Below are 25,328 nucleotides of genomic sequence, written 5' to 3'. Positions count from 1 at the left end.
TCACATGGTCAAATGCTACACTAGCAAACTTTATACGATGGTTAATAACGTAAAATACGATACGAAAAGCCGAAGTTTATTGCGGAAGGAGATTAAACGTCTCAAAAGTGCTGCACGATGCGCTATAAAACGATGCGAAGGCAATATCACTCAGTTAAAGTTGGATTTGAAAAATGGACCCAATCATGTATTTGGCGAACACTCTGAGTGCCGTGCAGATTACTGCAAGAAGACACATCCTGATATAAACAATGTACCATATTTGGAAAAATCTTTGATGATGAAAGGTATACGCCTCCATCTAGACGGAATAATTCAAAAAGCTGATAGACTGGTAACGAATGTTACCACAAACTCGGCAGAAAATTATATGTCATTGGTGAGCAAATTGACAGGTGGAAAAAGAGTTGATTTCTCCAGAGGCAGTAGTTATAAGGGTAGATGTTATGGTGCTGGACTAGCTCATTCGCTGGGGTCAGCACATATTTTAGGTATGCATAAAAATATAACCGGTATGTCTCCTAGTCGAATAATTAAAAGTGTTGTTATTAGTCGGCTAAATCGTCAAAATCGTCTTAAGGCGAGACGTTTAGATTTAACTTCCAGGTATAAAAAACCAACTGTCCCTGTAAGCAACCAAGCTGACTGTGAATATGGCCCGCATGCTGCCGATTCAGATATTCCACAGTTGGACTTACAGGAGAAAATGAAAGAAATTATGGAATCTTTACAGGCTGGGGTTTCTTGCGATACAGATTGTAAGCAATTGCAGTTGGCGACAGTAGGGCAAAGTGAAAATTATTTGTGGATTGATGCCAGGCATAAACGTTTGACAGCATCTAAGTTTGGGAATATTTTCAAAATGAGAAATACGACACCACGGCATAATACTGTTAAAAATATGCTTTTCCCAAGTGATATTGTGACAAAGGATATAATGTATGGCAGGAAGAATGAACGCACTGCTATTGCCTTATATGAAGCAAAAAACAAAGTCACTGTTATGCCTTGTGGTCTTTTTGTAAGAACGGAATTCCCATTTTTAGGAGCAAGCCCCGACGGTTTAATTGGGGAAAATGGGTTGATAGAAGTTAAATGTCTTCCGTCCATCGGTTCCAAACCAATTTTAGAGGCAGCATTACAAAACAATATATTATGTTTAACTATTGTGAACTCCGTACTTCACTTAAAAGAATCACATAATTATTGGTTTCAAATACAGGGACAGTTGTACATTGCGAAGAAGGAATACTGTGATTTAATTGTATATGCCGACAGTGGAATCGAAATCATACGACTTTTGCCAGATCCACAGTTTGAGACACGTGTTCTACCGCGTTTGATAAGTTTTTATAATGATTGCCTTCTTCCAGAATTAGCTGATAGCCGTATCCAACGGGGTATGAGAATTCGCGAACCTGAGTTTATATTAAATAATTTGCAAACTAAAGCGAAGAAAATAAAAAAGTAATTTATGTTGACTTCTGATATAATTCTCGCAATATGTCATAGTTTTCCTTGACATTTGGACATGGAATTTCGCGTATCCATAAAACTGATAGACTACGTAGTGCGCTCTTAGAAATCACAAAGGCCTACCGATCAACTTCAACGGACGCGCTTCCGGTCCTGGCCGCATTCTTCCACTTGACCTGCACATACAGGTCAGCGGTCCGTCAACGAAGCTCCTCAAAGGTGAGGAGGCCGTTGTTGGTGACTTTCACCTTGCCCTGAATACCTTGTTGCTGAAAAAGTAACCTGACTATACGTCTATTGACGCTTGACGCGGCATAGAAGACCTGGCAGTGACGGTGGAATGAATCAACCAAGGGCCGGCACACATTTTAATTTTTTCCAGACATTAAATGGCGATTGGAGATAACCAAATATCTGACTCCTGACCATCACACCGATCAATTTGTGATTGGACACGGTGGGTTCGCTGGCAAGCTCTTTGAGCTTGGACTTGTAAGCCGTCCGACATGTCCATGCGGAGGGGTAATTCAGGATGCCAACCACATCCTCTGGGAATGTCTTAGAATGTGCTCCCGAACGGGAGGAGATGCTCAGGTCGGTCCAACTAGCTGTTGGGCCCATCGGGCCGTCCGACTTGGTTGCTACTAAGGCCAATTATCCTGCATTTAAAAAATTTGCGGCGTCTTACTGCGGGCGTGAAGATCTCTACACGTAATTTTTGCTGTTCGTATGATTAGCTTCATTATTTTTTTATATAAACAATAGAATTATTTTTATTTTAATAATTTCCTTGCGCTCTTCTTTCCCCGGAACTTTGCATTAGAAAGTAACTTCTTTAAACTCAGTCAGAGCTCACTTTGAGCGTAGCAACCTTAGTCCTGGGTATCTTTTCCTAGGGCATTCCCAGCCTAAAACTGAACTAGATGCTTCACATCAACCAATGTAGGGCCACGTGATGGCTCGTGGGTTAACTTCAATAATATTGCTTATTATATATACTTCATTAGAATAAACAACTTCTTTTGTAGCTGTTTATGCATGCCATGCTTGTTTCGTGGATTTTCACGATGGTTTTCAGATTTTTCGTGTTCTATGCTTATAACGATATCTCATAATTATTATTAATTTACAATGCTATACAATGTAACCAATGATTTATATTCTAAAATGTTTTAATGAAAATAACTAGTGGAACTTTTTTATATAATTATATACCATATATAGTTAGTTTATTTAGTGGTTATTTTGGTTTCTTTGGCAATTCTTCCAGAATATATTCCTAGAATTGTCGGACTTGAGCGATAATAAAAAGCATTTCTAATCTACGCATGCGTTTTACTATTTATTATACATGTTTTCCTGATATCGTCGCCTTGGAAGTGAATAGAGCTTCACGGATGTCATTTGTGTATTAGATTGTTTAGCAAATTTGATGGAAATACATGTTCCTGTAAAAAAATCAGTTATTTTTCTTCACCATAATAATAATTATAACCAATAAGTATTTCAAAAATTGTTTGGTCAAATAAAAACGTTTTTGAATTTTGTGTGGATTACCTCTATTCACTTCCAAGGTGAAGATATTCACCAAGATTTATTTTCAACACGTCTAGTATTCTCAATACTTTCTATAACCTGATTCCTAAACCTAAACAATTTTTCACAAACATGTGTTTGGATCCAGCGTGTCTATTCCTTAGACTATGTACGCAAGACGCTTCCCGCTGCTATCTAAGGAAGGTTTGTATCCAATTGTTGTAATTGTTACAATAAGTGCTATGTTTTAACAGCACTTTTCTTGGCAAAGCTAAACTTTCGAGCGAGATGACTGTTTAGACCAAGGGTTCCCAACCTCGGAACGCGACGGGTTTTCTGTGGGGTCGCCAGCTTATAAAGCTAAAAAAAAATTCACTATAATGCAATTTTTATTTTGGGCAGAGAGGTGGTGGCGTTCTCATTGCTGTACGCTCCGACCGACCAGATAGTATATCTGTTGTTGACTGTCACTTTGCTGCAGCTATTGACGTCGTTATTATTCGATTACGGTGAAATGGGTCATTTTTCACTGTTGCGTGTATTTTCCACCGCGATCGTCTCGCGATGCATATAATTCGTTCTTTTCATACTTTGAAAACTTGCCAGTTGATAATTGTATAACCATCATTGGTGATTTCAATTTGTATTCATCTCATTTTTTATCCTGTATGAATCTCAAGCAGTTTTCAGAGATAAGAAATTGAGATACCCGGGGTTCCAGGCTAGCTCAGGTGTCCATCGAACCCCGGATTCACAAAAAAAAGATAAAAAAAGGATTTATATATGTTGGTAAAATTAAATAAAACACTAAGTCTTTCTCGTGCGGTCTTAGCGTTATATATTTTAATATTTGGTTGGACAACGTTACTTTATAGTCCATTACATATTTTGTTTTTACAATTAGTTACACAGGTCCGTACATGGTTTACAAAGGACGCTTACTAACTTTCTTTTTCAAATTCCCCGTACCCACGCCGTACAGCAAAAAGGACTCTCGTGATTGGACATACGATTAAAGCACTTGCATCACAAAAAATGGAAGAAAGCGAAGTGTCTTAGCGATTATATTTTATTTTCTTATATCATATCACGTGTATTATATCAAATCTTGTGACATTGTCAATGTTATCAATGGAATCCAGTTTTTACTCTTGGCAGACGATTTAAAATTATATGTGTCAATTCACAGTGAATTAGATTGTCACATATTACAAAATAACTAGTAGAACTTTTTTATATTATAATAAGTGAAGGTAATTCCATAAACAACGTTTTTTGTGTAATTGAATTTGATCAAATTATATACCTACAATATATTATAATATACTATCATAAAAATGTCAATACGATATAATAAAATATTGTACTTATTTAAAAAAAATAATAATTATTTGAATAAGTATATATATATAATAATATTATAGTAAGTAGAATATATTATATTCTTATAATATGTAAATGAATTTTTGTCTAGCGTTTTTTTTCATCTGGCAATTTCATTATTAACTTATTATGGTAACTTACTGCCATCTGGTTGGAATCGACCAAAGTTTTTAGTAACAGATTTTTAGAAATTCATGGTAGATGCCTGTAAATATAAATAGATGGCGTGAAAGTCACATTATATGTGAAATTTAGGCCAAAGACATCGCCTTAAAACAAATAATTGAAGCTAGAAACATAAAAACGTTGTTTCCAGAAAATATTGAATTGTGGACTTGTCGCTTTTTGTAATTAGAGCCTCATATTATGTATGCAAATAGAATGAAATGAGTCGATAATATGACAGCATTTAAAACATCATTAACTTACTTATTGATGAGGGTAGGGTTGTCATAAAAATAAGCTGATTTTTAACAACCCTCATTGCCAACATCACTCATTCAAAACAATAATTCATTGTTCATTGTATTCACATACCTACTTTTATTTTGTTTATTTTTTTTGTTACCTACATACAGACAAATAAATGCTTTTGCAGAACAGTTTCGTATTTTTTATAATATAAAAAATACGAAACTATGACATCATGGCAGTTGGCGCCAAAATTCAAAATCGAATAAGCTGGCTCGCACATCACAACTCGCCTTGTGTGCCTGACGGCCATAAATTAAATGCACGAATGTTGCACGATCACAACCTCGCACATCTGCCTAGCGCTGCTAGCTCTAGCTCTACCAAACGCAGCGACAGTCTGGAGAGAAATGGCCGATTCGCCCGATTCTGCAGTTGTGTGCATGCGCGGAGTCGATATTGGCCGGACATCGACATGCAGGCTTTGGCCAATGCAACTAGACGAATGTCGCAGGGTCGCAGAGTTGCAGTTGCATCGGCCAATCTGCGAAGCTCCATTTGATAACGTTTGTTTCTTGGTTTACGATGACGTCACATCGACGAATACGTCGTAAGACGCATGCGGCGAGTTCTGATGTGCGAGCCCTCTAAAGCTTAGTAGAGAATTTTTCCGTGATGTTTTTAAACCATTTTAGAAATGAATTATTTACTTTCTCAGAAACAATAAATGATAATGGTTGAATAACATTAACCCGGCCGGCGCCGATGTCACACACCTTGTACAAATCGGCCAAATTCGCAATGCGCATGTGTATAAATCGATGCCACCGCGTCCATATTTATCATACGGGACTGATTTTTTCACGTAAATTTGGCCTGATTTGTCCTTCTCCTGCCACCTATGACATATTTTAAAAGCATTGGTTCTAAATATAAAATAATCACCAAAGTTTCGAACCAATTCGTACGGCCAAGTTTTGCCGGTCGACAGAAATCAGTTTGAACTGCGCGCCGCGTCTGCGCAGTATACGACAGACTTTCAACCGAGCGGGCCATTGCGCGGGATTGTATTTATCGCATACAAGTTGAATATTTACCGCAATCGTTGATAAATACTTTTTTTGCTGTCTGGTGTACTTATCACATTAAAACTGGCATGATTAACTATTGAACGTATGATTTTATTTTATCGCGATTTTTAAAATACTTTTTGTACTGTCTACCGTGTCCCATTTTAGTGAATGTGAAAATTAATACTGATATCAATAACTATGGTGTGTGAGTTTAATGGTTTCTGTGATTTGGCGTTTCTTAATACTGTAGTTAAACATTTTAAAAACATTTCATAGTTTTATAGTGCGTAAATATGGAGGAAGAAAATGTGCGTACTAATGAGGAATTGGACTCAGATTATGACATGTCGGAAGAGGAATTGGAACAACATGAGACTGATCATGATGTTGACGATACGGACTCTGACGAGCCAATTGAATTTTTGCGGTCATGGAGAACTGGTCCGTATATTCCAATAGTTCACGAATTCAATGATTGTCGATCTGGCGTGACATCGAACGACTTGGACGAATCCTCTCCCGAATGTCTTTTCTTTGAACATTTTTTGAATAAAAATATAATGTCGGAAATAGTGAACCAAACGAATACATTTTTTAACCATTCGTACAGTGCGGGAGACCTCGGACCGAAATCGCGGTCACACAATTGGACAGACACGTCAGTGCCGGAGTTGTATACATTTTTTGCCGTATCAATGCTGATGACTCGAAATAAGCACACGTCGATAGAGGAACATTGGAGTACCGATCCTTACCTGCATGCAGACATTTTTGGGAAAATAATGGCTAGAAATCGATACCAGCTTATTTTACAAATGCTTCATTTTTCTGATCCTAGTGTGACCGCCTCAAATGATAGACTAGCTAAAATTAGATTACTGTTAGAACACACAAGAACAATTTTTAGGGAAACGATGATACCGTATCAGAATCTTTGCATAGATGAGAGCATAATCGTGTTTAAGGGTAGATTAATTTTTAAACAATTCATTCCTTCCAAAAGACATCGATTTGGAATAAAAATGTTTGTGATGTGTGACGTAATGACAGGATATATTATTGACTTTATAATTTATTGTGGGGAAGGGACTGACATACAAGACAATGAAAATCTCGGTATTTCCGGTGCGGTAGTGACAACGCTAATGAAAGACTATATCGGGAAAGGTCACACCTTATGGTGTGATAACTGGTATTCCAGTCCGGCGCTCTTTAAATACCTTCACTCTCACAAAACGAATGCTTGCGGTACAGTGAGAAAAAATCGTAAAGATATGCCAGAGTTCAGCAAACTGAAAAAGGGAGATACCGAGGCTAAGTACAATAGTCCACTTTTGGCTCTGAAATGGCACGATAGGAGGGATGTTCACATGCTATCCACCCTCCACGATGCATCATTTGGACCAACGGGAAAAGTGAACTATAGAACTGGCGAAAACATTGAAAAACCAAAATGTGTTATAGATTATAACAAAAATATGGGTACGGTAGATAAGTCCGACATGATGCTTAGCAACTTGTCGTGTATGAGAAAATCGATCAAGTGGTATAAAAAGGTCGCATTCCACATGATCGACTTATATTTATTAAATGCTTTTTATTTATATAAATTTATTAAATCTGACAAAAAAACATTGGGCGATTTTCAACTCTGTGTAATAAAACAACTAGTGGACAAATATTGTGTGAGAATTTCAAATGCACCCCTGCCTAAGCCGACAGCGTCAACTAGCGATAATCCCGTACGATTATTGCCCAAAAGTGCAACGGGACATTTGCCAGAATACATTTTACCGACACAAAATACCGATAAGCCTAGAAGAAGATGTTTCGTATGCGGGAATTCTAAAAAAAATCCAAAAAAAACAAAACTCTCTCGCTATATGTGCCCAACGTGTGATGTTGCGTTATGTCTGTCACCTTGCTTTAAAATATATCACACATCTAAAGAATTTTAAAATAGGTTTATTATTGTATTTGTTTTTTTTTTTAAATATGTGAGTTCGTGTTAATTTATCAATAATATTCAATAAGTGAAGTGTTTGTGTAGTTTAAATATATTAAAAGGGTCCCCTTTATATTTGTTTACGACTCAACCCGAAGACATTAATATGTGATTTATCGATATGCACTTGAAAATTAGTAACGCTCGATTCGTGGGAACGTATGCACAAGTGTCGAAATATTACACACCGCGCAGAGCTCTAACTAGTTGCTACAAAATGGCGACTTGCGGTAAGTTCTTTCAAATTTGGATAGCATTCGTTTGTTCGAGTGTTTCTGATATTATAACTGATTTATTACGGTTTTTTAGTGTGTCGAAATTATCTTAATGGCTTTGGGTTCTCGACTGGAGCTGTGACATATTTTTTATTGCTTTTTTTAGTATAGAACAAAGACGATAATGAAATTCATGCGTAGTTATGGTGCGTCATACGATTTTTGAGGCAGGTGCCGGGTTAATGAAACTTATTTTATATGTTTAATGAACATATTTCTTTATTGAGAATTAAAAAGGAATTGTAGGTAAGTACCTAACAGAAACGTGTAATAAATATATCTTAGCTTTCTTGTTATGAAGGCAATAATGTTTTTGGTGTCTTAAACCAAAAAGCCATATTATTTTTCTATTTAGAACATCATTTAACCTTTTTTCTTACGGAATTTTTACAATTCTAGCTCAAAATAAGTTAATAAATACCTACCTACATTAACTTAACCCATTGCAGACAGATTTAATTTTTCAGGATCATTTAAAAAGGCAAACTGATTACTAAAATTGATATAACTCATGTATTATTCATTCAATTCAAATAAATCTTTGAAATATTTATAGGTTTTGAATTTTTCTATTAAGTATTTACATTTTAAGTAATCTTTGTGTATAAGTGGAATGAAAAAAACATGTCAAATATAGTTTTTTGGTTTTTTTTAGCCTTTTTTTATACAAAATGACATAGATAAAAAGTCTATGATAGAAGTAAATAATAAAAGGAAGATAAACTAAAACTGGAGCTAAATATAATACACTTCAAGATATTTAGAAGATGGAGGGCCATTTTATGTTTATTACTGTCTCAAACACCTCATACCTACCGAACTGATCATTATTTTGACAAATTTAAATAAAAATAGATTTTATAAATCAAATATTTCTTAAAAAATATATCGGACCGTATATAACTAACATCATAAAATGATAGCTACATATATAAATAAGTAATTTCAACTTTAAAAAAAATCAAAATATGATTAAATTTTTTTTATTTTCATCATGTCCTGCATCTTGTAACACCGGCGCCAAATTGGCGCCGATAGGGCGCGATGGGTTAATATATTCTTTTGGTCCAATTCCATTGGATTAATGACGCTTGGTATTTAGCACAGATTTTAATTTGAGATAATTGAATCGGAAATTTGGCTGGGACATCTATGATCGGAAACAAAATGAATGAAAAATTTTTTTTTTTCAAAATTTTAGTATTATCAATTTTTCCCTCATACATTTCATAATTCGTAATTCGAATTTTTTTTCGATTTTCGGTCCCGTAGAATTCGTATTAACGAGGATTTACTGTAATTCAAAATTCGCTGTAAATCGAAATATCTGCTAAAATTCATAAAATTCATTTATAGCGATTTCCGGTCACCGGCGATATTAATCTGAAAGAAATTGTATCGGAAGCAATGTTAGAAAATTGCAACCGTTTTTTGCCATATATTTTGTATTTCATATTTTTTTTCAATGTAGTCCCATCGATTTCGAATTAATGGGGGGGTTTTTACTGTAAAATTATTCCTATGCTTCCATGAATTAAGAGTAGATTATGCAAAGTTGACCAAAGAAAATTATAGGTATTATACACAATATTGAAAATACATAAACTTAACAGAAAAAATGTTGACCAATTGGTAAGCAGACTTCACACCTTCCATTGTATGGGTGAGTGCTCTTATCCTTTGAGCCATCGGTCCGCCTATGGATCACGCGAATTAAATCTAATATTTAAACAGTCAGAAGTGTAACAAATTTCACGAACGTAAAGCGAACAACTACATGATTAAATTGATTCAATGGTCATACTAACATAATTTATAAATGGTGCTATAGTAAACTTGGTTCAGTTCCACCTTCATATTATAATGACTTAATCTTCAGAAAGCCTTTCTTCAAAACCTTTGATGAGTTTATATTTACCATAGCAGCGGGAGTGTGTGGAGGCGTGTGCGAAGGCGTGGAGATGGCGGTCGATCTCGAATGTTGTCGCCGAGAATTCTTTCTCTTCTTCAAGTACTTTCCCCTCTCGTGCGCCTCGCACCGATCATGCCTCATCATCACGGTCGCATCGCATACATCTTCAATCTGAAAGACAAGAGTTCATTATCATTTGAATCATATACAACACGTCGTCAACACATGTCACTAATATGAATTTTAACCTTTTAACCTCACTTTTACGATACCAACAAAATCCATCTGATTCGGTGATGTCACCTTGGGTGATCGTAGGAGATAATATTGCAGTAGGTAAAATGAAAATGTTTACTTTGGCAACATAAAGGTTTCATCATCATTATTTGCCATTTGTTTTATGTATAAAATAATCAAAAAAGGATCATTTTTACAGCTTACAATTCATAATACTATCTTGAATCACCCCTTACTTTCATATCTCTTTCTCACAATTGAGTAAGATGTCTGTCTTTGTCGCACATAATTTTATATCTATCTCTTTCGTTCGTAATGGAATACGACCTTCTGTTTGCAATGTATACAGTCGAACTTGGTTATTACGAGGAAGATGGGGCCGACTGAATTTTCTCGTTATATCTGAGAATAGGTATTTTTAAATGAGCGGTCGGTCACATAACAAAAAAAGTTGAAAATAAAAAATCTGAAAACCATCGTAAAAATCCCCAAGCCAAGCATGGCCTTCATAAACTACAAAAGAAGTTGTTTATTGTAAGGTAGATACTTTTTCATTATTGTCGGCGAAAACAACAATTAGACACTTAACTAGACAGTGTCAACTTAATCCGTCCCCCGGCGGCATCCTGTCCGATCGGATTTTATTGCTTAGGGTCGAAATATTTTTAAACGATCGACCCTTGAACAGTATTTTAGCTCGGTATATCCGATAAGTTGCTCGTTATAACAGTGTTAACCACAATTCCATTATAAACTAACAGGCTCCTCCTATTTAGTCGGCTTGTGTCTAAATCTTCTAGTTGGACGGTACATCCAGCTATTCCTCGTTATAAGATATATCCAGATTGATTCATGAAATGTAATTAAATTCGCTTGAAATTTTAGTGTGAGACATTATCTCTATTACACCAGTCAGAGTGTGAAAAAGGTAATAAGAACTACCGCCAAATAAATAAAATGAAAGAAAAATAGGCACTACTGATACATGAAATGACCATGGCAATGATCACCTACTCCTTGCTATTTATTAGAAACGATGATTTTTAATAAACCATCACATCATAAAGAAATTAGCCAGGAAGAGATTATTTTCTTATTACTCACATCACTTTCTTTATCTTTGCTATTATCTTCTAACTGTACAGGATATTTTTTCACTAATCCGTTATTCGGAGTAGGTTCTTTAGACTCCACAATTCTCCATCTAAAATGAAACAATTTTCATAAGAATTAATACAACATAATTAGTTACAGTTGAACATATTAAATATTCCTATCAAAACTTAATATGTGTGACATTTACATATTCCGGTGTGTCGCCACGCCCAAAGTGTTCAATTTAGCCAACAGCGGACATTAGTCAAAGAGTAAGAGAGCCTCTTTCAGCAAAATTCAACCTCAGGTCGCAACTGACACTGTCACCCTTTCATAATCCGCAACAAGTCCAAAACGTCGAAGGAAGAACACACAATGGTAGTCCAAACACATGAATAAATTTTCCTTTTATAATAACAGTGACTCATTACCGATGTGTATACAGTAAAACATCGATTTTCAGACTAATGGATTCAGTCACTACTCGTAAACATTGTTTGGTGAACGATTAACAAGTATTATATTGTCACACAACTTTCTGGAGCAGTTTTAATACATGCCAGCCGATGTTCTGGCGTGTCAATAGCATATTTTTTTGTTTTTATAAAATTTTAATGTTGTTTTTGTTTTAAAGAATGTTGTTTACAAACATATAATTCAACAGATATACTAATTTGTCAATTTTTTATTTGTTACAGAATGAGGAAACTACTGCAGTTTGTAACATCGCGGATGATAGCAATAAGACAAACACTAATTTGTCCGCGGTTCAAGATTTAAGCGATGTTCCACCTGACATTAGCAACGTGGTTCAGCAAACCTTAGATATAGAAGTCACAGAAGACAGTGATGACAGTGTTATGGACCCTGATTATGAACCAGAGATTTCACTTTCTCGTTCAGCATTTAATACTGATTTATTGCACACCTGTGATGTTGACATTCAAATAGAACCTATGACGAACAGCTTCATGGGTTCCAATAATGTGCCAGAGATTGCATCAGAAATTTCTGTACCATATCAGGACGTAATAACCAAAAATACTGCACCATCTCATGATGAAATAACAGAAAATACTGCACCATCTCACAACATAGTAACGACAGTGACCAAAAAATCTTGAAAACGCCAACGCAATTCAGGTGCTTGGGCTAAAAACATACGTAAAAAGAAAAGAAATACAGGTTTGTCGTACATTAGTTAGTACATCCGGAAAAATGATTTCTGCGAGGCGTGTACGTCCGCCTTGCAATAATAACTGCAGAATAAAATGTACTGACAAAATAAGTGAAGAAAATAGACAAAAAATCCATGAATCCATTGGAATATTGGTGATATTAATCGTCAGAGATTTTTTATTACAACGCATGGTGCCATTTATTCCAAAATACAAGCCGACAGTTATAGGAAGTAGCAGAAGCTTTAATTATGGTTAATATTTTGAAATAGAATGCAACCGAATTAAAGTTTGTAAAACCGTTTTTAAAAATACTTTGGATGTTTGCAATAAAATAATATTTACTGCCACGAATAAAAAGAATAATGAAGGGGTCATTCTTGAAGATGGTAGAGGTAACCATGGTAACTTTGGAAGAGCTGTTGATGATGAAACAAAGGCTGGAATAAAGCAACATATTGAATCATTTGAAACTATTGAATCACATTATTGTAGAGCTCAAACGGGAAAAAAATATGTTGATGGTGGTAGTTTGAATATAACCGTTATGTATAGGCTGTATAAAGAATGGTGTAATTCAAAAAGCAGGCCTATTGCAAAACACAGTATGTATGCACAAATATTTAATACTGAGTACAACATAGGATTTTTCCAACCCAAGAAGGTAGGATGAAAAAGAAGAAGACGAAGAAGGAAAAACAGAAAAGGGCTTACAGTACTCACCAAAAATTTCAATGGAGAAGAAAAGAGACTTAATTTCGTTGTGTGAAGCAAATGCCATACCAGAACATTATTGGGACTTTTTTCACAATCTTAATGCCAATAGCAATAACATTCAACATGCTTCGCATGAAGACACTGAATGAAATAATATTTGTTATCAAAAGTGTCAGAGCAAATACAATCAATATGCAAAATAATTGTTTTAGTTTTAATAATAATTAGTAGGTACAAAATATTACATGCCATTTATAAAAAAATATTTTTATGTTTTAACGCAATAAATATATTTATTTTTATAAAAAATGTATTTTAATCAAATTATTTTTATTTAATAAAATGATTTCATTTATGTATCCATTAGCAACAACTCAAAATCATACACCTTATCAAAACACTCACTGAGTTCAAGACAGGAACGACTCATAAATTGGTAAATATCTACCAGAGATTTTTTTTGATAAAATTAAAATTTATATTTTTAATTTAATCCTTATGACAGCTTTATAATATATAAATATAAAAAAAAGTATCATTACTATTTTTCCCACTCATTCGAAACTTTAAAACGTGAATATCTCAATATCACTTATTCTGACTTGTTCCCTTGAACTGGTGTATCGATACCATGAAGACTCGTATTTCGGTGAAGTATTCCACCTTGATACCAACAGATAGCAGTGTGTGTACAATATATTAAATTATTTAGGACAATTGACCAGAGCTAGTACATACAATGAGTGTAAAGTACTGCGTGTATACACGCTCATTATCTATGGCTGGCCTAGCACGCACAAAATTGTGCGCTTATGGCATACATCTCCTCGCCCAAATTAGCTTGAGTAAAAAAGATATGTTTAATATAACATCCACTCTGTGGAGATCGACAATATTCTTAGGATCGAGCATGGTAAATAAAAAAAATGTATGTTCTTTATCTCTATCCCATGCAGCCATCATACATTAAGTCTAAAAATGTTATGTTATCTTGTGAACGTCCTGAACACTTTGTAATGTAAAAAAAAAACATTAAGAAAAAAGTAAAAACAACTTTAATAACGTCAAATAAAAACCAGCATATATTCTCACTTTGGTGTAAGTATCTCCTTGTACTGCAATATCTCAACTTTGCTGTTGGACGCCATACTGTGGGGGATCACAATATTGTCAATGTCGTACGCTGAATTTAACCTCATTCTTTCTCTCACTCGATATCTGAAACAAAATTCAATCAAGAGTTACTAACATAGCTCGGACTGTAATAATATTAGACTATTAGAGGGAGCATTATGAAATTTTAGTGTTATGTACATACAGTAAACTCCCGATTATCCGTGCACGACAAGGTGCATACAACAATATAAAATAACCTTTAGGAAAATTCGAACTGATATTAGAAAATTATTAAAAGATTCCTGCAAACAAAATTAAACATCTCATTAAATTCCCCGTGGGTCCCAAGTTCGAATCTTGGGTCTGGCAAGTACACATATTGTTTTACAATTTGTGTATGAGTGAGAGTATGGACCTAATAGGTTGAGCAAGTGGCTGACATTCATTTCTCGTAAAAACAAAATCTGTCAATACAAACCTCCACTCTGTGGAGGCCCATATGAACCTATTAGGATCGTACATGGTCGAAGAAGATTAATCATGTTAAAATAATTGTCTGCTTTAGAAATGTATAATAATTATGTTGTATTTTAAAAAGAAAAAACCATTTCGGATTATGTGTTTTTCGTTTATCAGTGCAGCCTCTCCCCACCATTAGCCCGGATAATCGGCAGTCTACTGTGCAAGCATTTTCTGGCATTTCAGGAACATCTTTTAAGTATGGGAAAATTAATATTTTGTAAGTCAACCACAGCGGCCTGTTTCTTCACGGTATAAGATCCAGTTCACGCAATAACTAAAGGGAACGGACTACATCGTGGAAGAGGTAACTGATGATGACGAGGAAGATCATCTTCGTTGATGAAGCACATTTTAACCTAAATGGGCAATGTATGTTAGTAAGAAAAACTGTCCTATTTGGGGCATCCATTCTCATAACAACAAAAATTTGTTAATACAACCTCCACCCTGTTGAGGTCCATATGATCTTCTTAGGATCGGACATGGCAAAAAAAATAATCTGAAGCAGACTATTTATTGAAAGGAGAATTACCACAATACCATACACCATTACCATGGAGTCTTTAGTTGTTTCAAAAATGAACTAGGGTATTACATTTCGATACTAATGTCACCAGCTGGTATAATGGAAGTGATCATCATAAGACGAAGGTAATAATCGTTAAGTCACCTGTGATGGTCAGAAGGTGAAGGCACAGGACTGCTGCCACCGCTGGGCGTGGGCATCTGGAGGTCGTCTCCCATCCCCGTGCCATCCTCCAGCAGAGAGGATCGCCTGCGAGCCGCCCGGACCATGTCCGCCGCTATCGAAGACGACGCCGACGGCCTGCCTCTCTTCAACCCTGCAGCAAAACAAATAAATCAGCAATCAGATATTACATTCATGCAAAGCTGTCAAAGAAGTGGAGCTTATGAATATGAAAATTAGATCAATGAATGTAACATGTATAAACGAGTCTGCTTTTAGACATTTCGGTCTTATACTTATTGAATTCTTTCGCAAACAGATATATGCAGCTAAATGTGATTGAAAAATTAACTCCACCTACATTGCAATAACAGTCATTATTGTTAATATGCATTCATTCATGTCTTTACAGCATTAACGTCTACAGCGACTGCACGTGTAAGCATGAATATTGCCAACTACACACGAAACGCATTTGCATGTAGGTAGTTAGAAATAAAATTACAAATTTGCAGTCACATATTTGACTTATTCTGCTAACGTGTCCACTTTAAAGTTGAGATTTTGTACGAGATCATAATATAATGTCCTGACATAAGTTTCATTTAAAATTACAATTTTACCTATAATAATTTATTATAGTATAAATTTAGATACTCATACAATATGGTAAAGCCCAGCCACGTGAGCCACATTATACCATATTTTTCTTATGTGAGGTGAATATCGAGCTACAGGGTACATTTCATAGAGAATTACATATAATTATACAATGCCACGTACCCATTTCGATGACTTATATTTTACTTTTAAAGACATTACATACCTGGCTCACGTTACCGATTGGTTTGAAAGAACAAATTAGTCTATGAGACAGTTTTTAGCATGACAATGGTATGATTAATTTATTACATTGTGCAACATATTTGGAATTTTCGCAGTTAAATAATATGTCTCTCATTGAGGTGTTATATTACATTAATATTATAAGTAACTAAAATGATGAATGAAAATTTACAATAATAGGTTTATTTTAGTTGTGCAAAGCATTTCCAAATAAAATTGATTACACCGCAGTTTTAACAATAATATTTTTTATGAAACTAAATGCTGTATCCAACAATATCTGTACCTCAACAATGATTTTAATCTTCAGTGGAATATGAAAAACATTGACTTTTGTATTACTTCAAGACATTTTAAATGTTCTTGTATTGTCCGACAACAAGAAATCAGCGAAGTTAGTCGCATATAGAAGACTTCTAGTGATGTACCTGTCATGGCGGTAACGCGTGCTAGAGGCGTGTGACTCCTGTTCTTCTTCACAATAAACCAAAAGTATACTATTAAAAATTCTAAGATCACTCCTGATCGTCACAAACATATATTTTTATCATAAAAAGCTTCAAATTACGTAAATTGACAGATCCGTCCACCACGGGTGTAAAAAATGAAATGATAAATTCAGGGGCGGAAAATGGAAGTGGGATTAGTTGCACTGGAGGGGATTGTTAGTTCACAGTTTTAACAGGTGGACACATTTATCGCCAAGATGTATCTCGGTCTGGATTAGGCATGAGACAGAAATTGACCAATGTTAACCTTTTCCACTCGATTTTTTTTTTATAGGTACATACCACCCACTCGAGACTTTTTTCCGTAAAAAGCATAATTTCAATATAAAACATTTAATTGGTGAAAAAAATGTAAAAATATTTTTTTTTTTTTATTATTTCTGTAAAATAGATTTATAATTAATACACTGTACTTATTTTTAGTTTATTTATAATTCTTCATTGTGTGGTATTTCACAAAGCAATCTCCAATATGTAATCCTGGCTTATCACAGAATCGTAATGAAATAGCAGTATTTAGAGAAGTGGCTATAAAGTGTAAATCGTCTATACATATAGTTATGACTGTAAATATGATCCAAATGAATTGACTTCAAATACACTTGTAATATAAGCGGCCGTCTCGTAAATTTCCTAAATTAGTTTCGGGCTCATAACAACTCATTCCCAGTGCGGTACACATTATCAAAAGATTTCTCAAAAAATAATAAATCGATACGTAATAATTTTCATTTGACTCATTAGAGTATTTCACATTATATTTGTAAGGTTCCGAATCGGCATAATATCCTAGTAAGTATTGTCATCAAAAACAGTCTATTCAAATATAAAACTGTAAACTATACGAGACGCCCCTGCGCAAGCGAGACCAATAAAAAATATAAACACACTTCAAAATCATGCGTGACAAGCGGATTGTGCAAACGACGCGTGCCGAACGAAATATAATATGTCATATAAATCCAACATGCATGCGTCCATTAAATGTTCTGTTTATTGTTCTATTAGTAACAATAATAATATATTGATTGACATGTTTTCTTTTTCAAGTAAATGGGTAACGTTTTTTAAGTCATCTTTACACGATTTAAGAATTAATACTTCCTCCAATTGCCAGCGAGTCCAAAATTTCATCGCACCTATAATTGAAAACTATTTGCTGTTTCACTGAAGTACTGTCTTAAACATAATTGTCAATGTATTGCTTGGCTGCCTACATAAAATCAATGAGGAAGTATCTTACCACAGGTATTTATATCTAAATTTTATATTCAAAGTCTGCTTTGATATGGCAATATGTGATGAGATGCGTAAAAGGTGAAATACTATTATCCTACTATCCAATCTGATGAGTCCGGATATTCAAGGCTTATTTTGGCAATATCTTCGCATAGAATCCTGAATGTATGTAATTGTAACTAATTGGGTGAATTGGAAATGATCGTGGAATGCAACAGAAGAAATGTGAAGTTCTCTTCAAATGAATCTACTTAATCCTATTTTTGCTTTAACTCCACACATTAAAGCCCCCATCTCTATAGAAGTTACTTTTCAACCGCCCACGATGGCCGAGCAGCTTACGCGTCGGCTTATAATGTCACGGTTCCCAGGATCGAACCCTGGGTCTGGTAAATACACATATTGTTTTTCAATTTGTGTTTAGTGAATGGACCGAATAGGTTGATCAAGTGGCCAACATCCAATTGTAAAAACAAAAATCTGTTAATACAAACCTCCACTCTGGGGGCCCACATGATCCTATTAGGATTGAACATGGTCAAGAAAAAGAGAATTTTTTAACATGTCCGGTGTTCATTCTGTATTTCGGCTAGAATATTATTATTTGTTATATACTTATTGTTGACAATACTGAGCCGGCTCTCACATCTATACTCGCCTCGTCTGCCGCACAGCCATAAATCAAACCTAGAATGTCGATCCGGTGTTGCATTTTGAAGACGTTATTTTAATTCAGTTTTCTTAATTTTTCAATCCACTCTCCTTTTAATAATGTAAAATTGGTGTTTCATCGTATTTAATTATGAATATATGAAAAAACCACCATTTTATACCATAGTCGTTTGAAGCTGATACAATGATTGAGGAAAACGCTTCATCAATAAACATATGCATTTCTACATGTATGCAGGTGTAAAATTTGTGTATCTGTTTAATCCAATATAAACTCATTTTCACAAAAAACTAAGATTAATTTAGGGGAGCTTTAGATAAGACGCGAGCCTATCATAACATAACAATGATTCAAATATACTGACTCCTGTGTTTTTTCTTCTTAGGTTGCAGTTTAGGTATGGGTAGTATCTTAGCGGGCATGGTCTGCTTGACGGCCAGTCCCTTCCAAGACTTAATGGAGCCCCGCGAACACTTCTGTTGCCAGTTTGGATCCTTCATCATCGATAGGTAATGCACAGAAGGCGACACATCTACAAACAGAAAAATATTCAATAAATAACACTGCCTTATCCAAGAAAACTACGGACATTCTCTAGGAGGGAGATGTGCACACAAAGAATCAAGCCTATCAGTAGAATACTACTTTTCAGAATGTTAGGTGAAGTTATTGAAGAGATAATTTCTTGACACGAAAACCAGTGTTAATAAAAAATTGTCATTAAAAATTGCAACTTTCTCCATACAATCATATTATGAAGTTATCCCATTCAAAACATACCAATGACACTTGACAGCATGTCCAGAAACTTGTAATTATTCAGTTTGCCGTATCACACTTGACAGTGAAATGTTGGATCGGAAATATATAGCAGTATATTAAAGACCGTCCGACCTCTTTGGGTCGTATAGTGCTGACATAAAATTCATGTCTAAATAAAACACGATTCTTGTCGGTTTACACTTTACGGGAAGCCAGCAGCAAACAAATTTTGAAAATAGTCAATAAACTGGATTATTTGTTAGGTTAGGTTTTCATTGTTGAATTCATGAATTTTGCCAAAATCAGCTATGAAAATTGAATTAATTTTCATATTGAATCTAATAAAATTGGAGACCGTATAGTATAAGCTCATCTCTTTCCGATAAGAAAGCTCACGGCGAACTGTTCCACGGTGAAGTGTTTTGTATACAATTTAAATGTAACCACTTGACAGCATATGATATTGTTATTATAATATTGATTAATTAAACAAGAATGTATGCTTTAGTCGGAATTTTAATTTTATTTCAGATTAACGTTTTCCTAATTTTTCCACGACATGTAAATACACAATTATTAAGGTATAATATGTACATGTAAAATAATAGAAAATCACATGATCCATTTGAATGAAACCAATTTGTACCAAAACACCATCTTACTATTAATTGAAATAGTAAACACAAAATCCATTCAATAATATGCAAAGCAATCCTATAATGAAGATCATTGCCAATAAAAGAATGTCTTGGATTATGCTAGATGTCTTCATATATGTAAACCCTGGAAGTTTTTTCTTTGTTTTCTCGTTTAAAGTCGCCATTCTCCGTCAAGAGACTTTGGGTTTCACATGTTTGTTAACGCTCTGCATTTGATGTGAGTCTGCTGATACTGTAATAATGTTACCAACTAGAACTTTGTAACGCTATGAAAATTGTTTTTGATCGCACTCTCCAATGGATGATTGGCAACGTTCCAAGCATTACCTCAGAGCAATTCAAGCCTCCGAAACAAGCACAATATAGAAACCAATCAGTTTCTACAAGATAGCTTAGCTTATCAATAATGGCCAACTGGTTTTCAAATATTTTCAGTGAATTTCAATCCATTCCATCTACCATACACGACACTACATCATCTAAGCTTGACATAACATTTGCATCAGAACCACCACCCACCCGGTGTGAAAATTGTGTGATTTATAAATCATAAGAGTGCCCTGGCATATTAACTAAATGATTAAAATAATACATTGCTTTCAGTGACTACGAATTATGGATGACAGTATAAAAGCTGGTTCTAGTTATGACGGCTGGCATATATTTAATTGAATAAATTATGTATGGAATAATGAAAAGCAAATAATAGTAACCCTTGATGGTAGAGAGCACAGGATGGAAAGCGGGATCCACGAGGGCGATCCTCTCCTTCTTAGAGAGGGTAGAGTTTGGTGGTAGTGGATGCATGGGCATGGCTCTGCCCGTGCACACCGCGCACCCCGCTACAGGCCACTGGCAGATACATCTGTAATTAAATGAAAGCATTGATTAGATTAAAAATCAAATACCAATATAATAAATATAATTCGCTGGTATTTGATTGTCAAATTCAGTAGTCCGGCGCGTACAAGTATACAACGCAGATCAGACGGGTTTATTTTGGAAACTTCTCCTTCAGAAAACGCATGTTCATCGCGAAGAAAGTAATATACCAGGGAGGAAAGTGCCCAAGGACCGCATCACAATAATTATGCCGTGCTCCAATGCAACCGGGACACACAAACTGAAGCTTTAGGTCATAGGGAAAGCCAGGAATCCTAAGTCATTCAAGAATATCTGTGTCAAGTGATTTACTGTTTAATATTTAGTTAATAAACTTGTAATATATAAATATGTATAATTTAGTAAATACTTAATTTTGATTATGAATAACACCGTAATTTGCTAGTACAATTTTCTCAAATTTTTTTTTATGAAATACCTGTTTTAATTTTTACCATATTTTGTATGTATGCACTATAACCGCCGCTTTCACTAGGACACTTGTCTGGTTTTTGGGGTGGCGGATTACTGAGAGAGTACAACGTTCAGAGCTGTGGATTCAATAAGTATTTGTGAACTTATTCCCACAAGCAAAGGATAAAAATAAAATCCTTACATGTGCAATATTGAATATTTTTTTTTATGAGATTTGCATAAACATATTTTTGTTTTTGAGACATGGATGTTAAGCCACTTGCTCAACCTCTTGGGTCCAAACTCAGGACTTCAAATACACAGTTCGTCACCACTGGGATATAATCACAAATCAAAACTGGACCCAATGTTACAACTGTCTTCCATGCGCATTAGCAAGGCCATGGCCATGCTGGGACAGTGACATTACGTAGCCAAGCAGCTCCTGCACATGTGCCGATGTGATATTTGATTATTATTCAAGTGAAATTTCTTGCTTGTGATAGCAGCTGTTTTTTTTCTTCAAAACTATAATGTCACATTCAAGCGAAGCTGTGTGCAGAGGTACATTAAATTACAACATCATTGTGAATACTACACAAAATGGCATCGACATATTCGACGTGTTGAAGTTGAGACCGGCGAAAACCTACACCACACTAGAATTTATATCAGATACAGTGTAAAACCCATAAGAACAAGCCTCTGTGTCCACGGCAGTGTTCAATACACTGAAGGTTACTACAATGTCTTTTTATGCAACACAAAGTTCAAATTAATACTGTCAGTCTAAATAAAAAGTGAGTGCATTGAGATCCTTCCGCACAGCAGAAAGTAGCGTATCTTTGAATAGTCAAAACATTTGTAAACACTTCCGACAGATTTAAATGAAAACTCTTGAAATGCCCTCATCTCATGGTAAAGATTTTTCAACCATTCATAAATGTAAATGTACCATTAGACACATGAATACAGTCAACTTGGTTATTACGATCATGGAAATAGCGAGATCTCAGATGTAATGAGGACACATTCATTTTTTTTTTTTTTTTTGTGATTTTACCGAGGCTTTGACTGCGACTCGCTGTCATATCGCCTCTTCTCTTCTAGAAGGGGATCCTTCGATCAGGTCCTCACTCCTATTCTGTTAAATGGCTTTATAATTATTTTGTCTAGCTCTTCCGTCTTTCTTTCTTTCTTCTTTAGACGCCAGTGTTTTATGCACCAGAATCGCTCTCCTCCGTATCCATCCCTTCTGTATTTTCGATACATCGTGTAATCATTGAATTTCAGATAGTCTAATTCAGACCTCAGCCAAGTCTCTGAGATTAATGCTATTGAAATTTTTTGTCTTATTAAGTAGAGTTCTATATCATCCTTTTTTTGCTTCATACTTCTGGCATTCCATTGTAAAATCCTAATTTGTTTTTTATTATCCATTTTGCTCCAGAACCTCCCCTAGAATTTCCTTTAAGTGTCCTTCTTTGAATTGTTTGCATACCCAGTCCACTGCTTTAATTATTAGTTGTTTAATGATCTGCTGCCAGTCTCCCCCTTTCAGCAAGACTTTCATAATTTCTCCCATCGCGTTAACCTCTGTCTTCCCCTTTGAATTTTTCTTATTTTTTGTAGGCTTTACGCTACTACCTGTAGATATTATTGTTGAGCCTGAAGCTTCTACCACCGATTCTTCTTTCTTTTTGTTTTCCTTAGTTTTTTGAATTGTTTCGCTTTCATCTCTTCCTACGATTTTTTTTTGTTTTAATATGTCAGCATAGCTATTATTTAACATATTTTTTTATGCTTCCTTGAAAGGTATATTCATTTTTTTCATTGCTTCTTTGCAATTCTTTTCCTCTTGCCACTTTGGGCATTTTTGGCTGTTTGCCGCGTGGTTACCTTTGCAATTGATGCACGTAATTTCCTCATTTTTTTCGCAGGTTTTGTGGTTTTCACCACACTTAGGGAACGTTTCTACTGTACGTCCGCAATTGTTCGCGATATGCCCATATCGCCAGCATTTGTAGCATTGCATAACCCTGAATACATACGGTTCTACAGCAAAAGAGACTCCATATATGTAAATTGTTCTCGGCAACATTTTCTCCCCAAATTTAATACTGACTGACGAGGTCTTTGTCAGCTCTCCTGTATCACCTTTTCTTGTCAACCTCTTAAGGTTGATTACTTTTGCATCACTTTTGATTTCCATTTGCAGTTCTTGGAGGTCCATATCAATATCGACTTTTCTTATTACTCCATAAGAGCAGGAGTCATTCTCTTTGGTCACAAAACCGAGATCTTTGAGTTCTCCAGCTTGTTTCACTTTATCTGCTTCTTTTTCGTCTTCTACTTGGATGTACGTCTTTAAATTTTTATTGTAAATTTTCTGTACTTTTACTCCTGCCTTATGCAGCATCTGCGCTATTTTCAATTTTAATGGAATTTTACTTCCCGTCGCTATCATGACAATGTTTTGGTTTCCCTTTGGAGTGACCCCAGAGTCTCTTCTGGGTTTTTTTCCAGAGGTCACCGTCTGCCATTCTTCTTCTTTTTCTCCAACCACTTCTTCTTCATCATCGTTTCTTTTCTTCTTCGTTTTTTTGGTTTCATTCACTTCCATCGTGGTGTTTTCCATTTTATTGCTTTTGCCGTTCACGCGGTCTTGGAATTCGCGCAACAGTGTGAACAAAAAACAGTGTGGACAACCCCTCGCTTCACAGCGTTTGACGCACTCCCCGCACAAAGTGCACTATCCGTGCAACAATAAATATTTTTCACTTTTTCTCAAGCACTGGCACTGATTGTCAAAATCACATGGGACCACACATGTTGAGTTTATTGTCAAATTCATTTACAAACAATATTATTTTTGTTGTATCCCGTATTTATAACCGTTCGCGAGTATCCAGGCGAATAGCGACCCGAATACGCAAGCGAAGTTGTACAACCTCACTCCACCGCTGTTGGCTTCCGACTGACACATTCATTGACATTTTAGTTTATGATTTTCTCCATACATTTATTCACTCTTATAACAAACTACTTCTCGGGTATACTGAGCAAAACTGTTAATGTGTCGATTGTTTAAAAACAACATTTTTAACCGTAAGCAATAAAATCCGACCCGACGAATGCCGCCGGGATCGGATTACGTTTATGACACTAGTTAAGTGTCTAAGTACATTGGTGTTTTCGCCGACAACATTGAAAAAGTATCCTAGCATATGGTTGAAATTACATGTAAAAAATCCAAGCTTTGCGTCAGTCGGTACCTACCAGCGCCGGCGGCTCAGCACTTCATTACAATAAACAACTTCTTTCGTAGTTTATGAATGCCATGCTTGTTTCGGGGATTTTTATGGTTTTCAGATTTTTTATGTTCTATACTTAAACAGAACGTGGCGCGAAAAATGTTATATAACGATATAACGAATAATGTTTATAACGAGTAAATTCAATCGGTCCCAACTTCCTCGTAATAACCAAGTTCGACTGTAGTTGAATATTTAAACAAGGATGACATTGCATAAAGCTGGATAGTACATAATTTAAATTGAAGAAGTGATGGGATAATTAAAAAAAAAAGTGATTACTCTGCCACTAACATAAAGCAGCCATATTTTATTAATGTAAGAGATTAATGTAGAATAAAAACCATATGGCTAATATGATCTTGGTGGACAAAAATAGAAAAAATCACAGAATTTTATCTTTTCT

General features: G+C 35.2%; 1 protein-coding gene across 3 annotated transcripts in view; it reads right to left on the bottom strand.

Moving 5' to 3' along the window:
- nsl1 (non-specific lethal 1) overlaps nucleotides 1-25,328 on the bottom strand; it is an 88,085-nt gene that overhangs the window by 14,438 nt on the left and 48,319 nt on the right. For all 3 annotated transcript variants that reach the window (XM_085942266.1, XM_085942267.1, XM_085942265.1), the window contains 6 exons: nucleotides 21,026-21,177; nucleotides 19,256-19,423; nucleotides 15,607-15,778; nucleotides 14,391-14,516; nucleotides 11,413-11,512; nucleotides 10,078-10,242 (listed from right to left, as the gene is read on the bottom strand). In XM_085942266.1, coding sequence (XP_085798392.1) covers nucleotides 10,078-10,242; nucleotides 11,413-11,512; nucleotides 14,391-14,516; nucleotides 15,607-15,778; nucleotides 19,256-19,423; nucleotides 21,026-21,177 — 883 coding nt within the window. The remainder of the gene's footprint in view (nucleotides 1-10,077; nucleotides 10,243-11,412; nucleotides 11,513-14,390; nucleotides 14,517-15,606; nucleotides 15,779-19,255; nucleotides 19,424-21,025; nucleotides 21,178-25,328) is intronic.

This window comes from Rhyacophila brunnea, unplaced genomic scaffold, assembly GCF_057557595.1.
Source record: "Rhyacophila brunnea isolate RB1 unplaced genomic scaffold, BYU_Rbru_1.0 scaffold_14, whole genome shotgun sequence".
Taxonomy (NCBI): Eukaryota; Metazoa; Arthropoda; class Insecta; order Trichoptera; family Rhyacophilidae; genus Rhyacophila; species Rhyacophila brunnea.
Note: the sequence above shows the minus strand (reverse complement) of the source record. Positions and strands in the feature narration are given on the sequence as shown.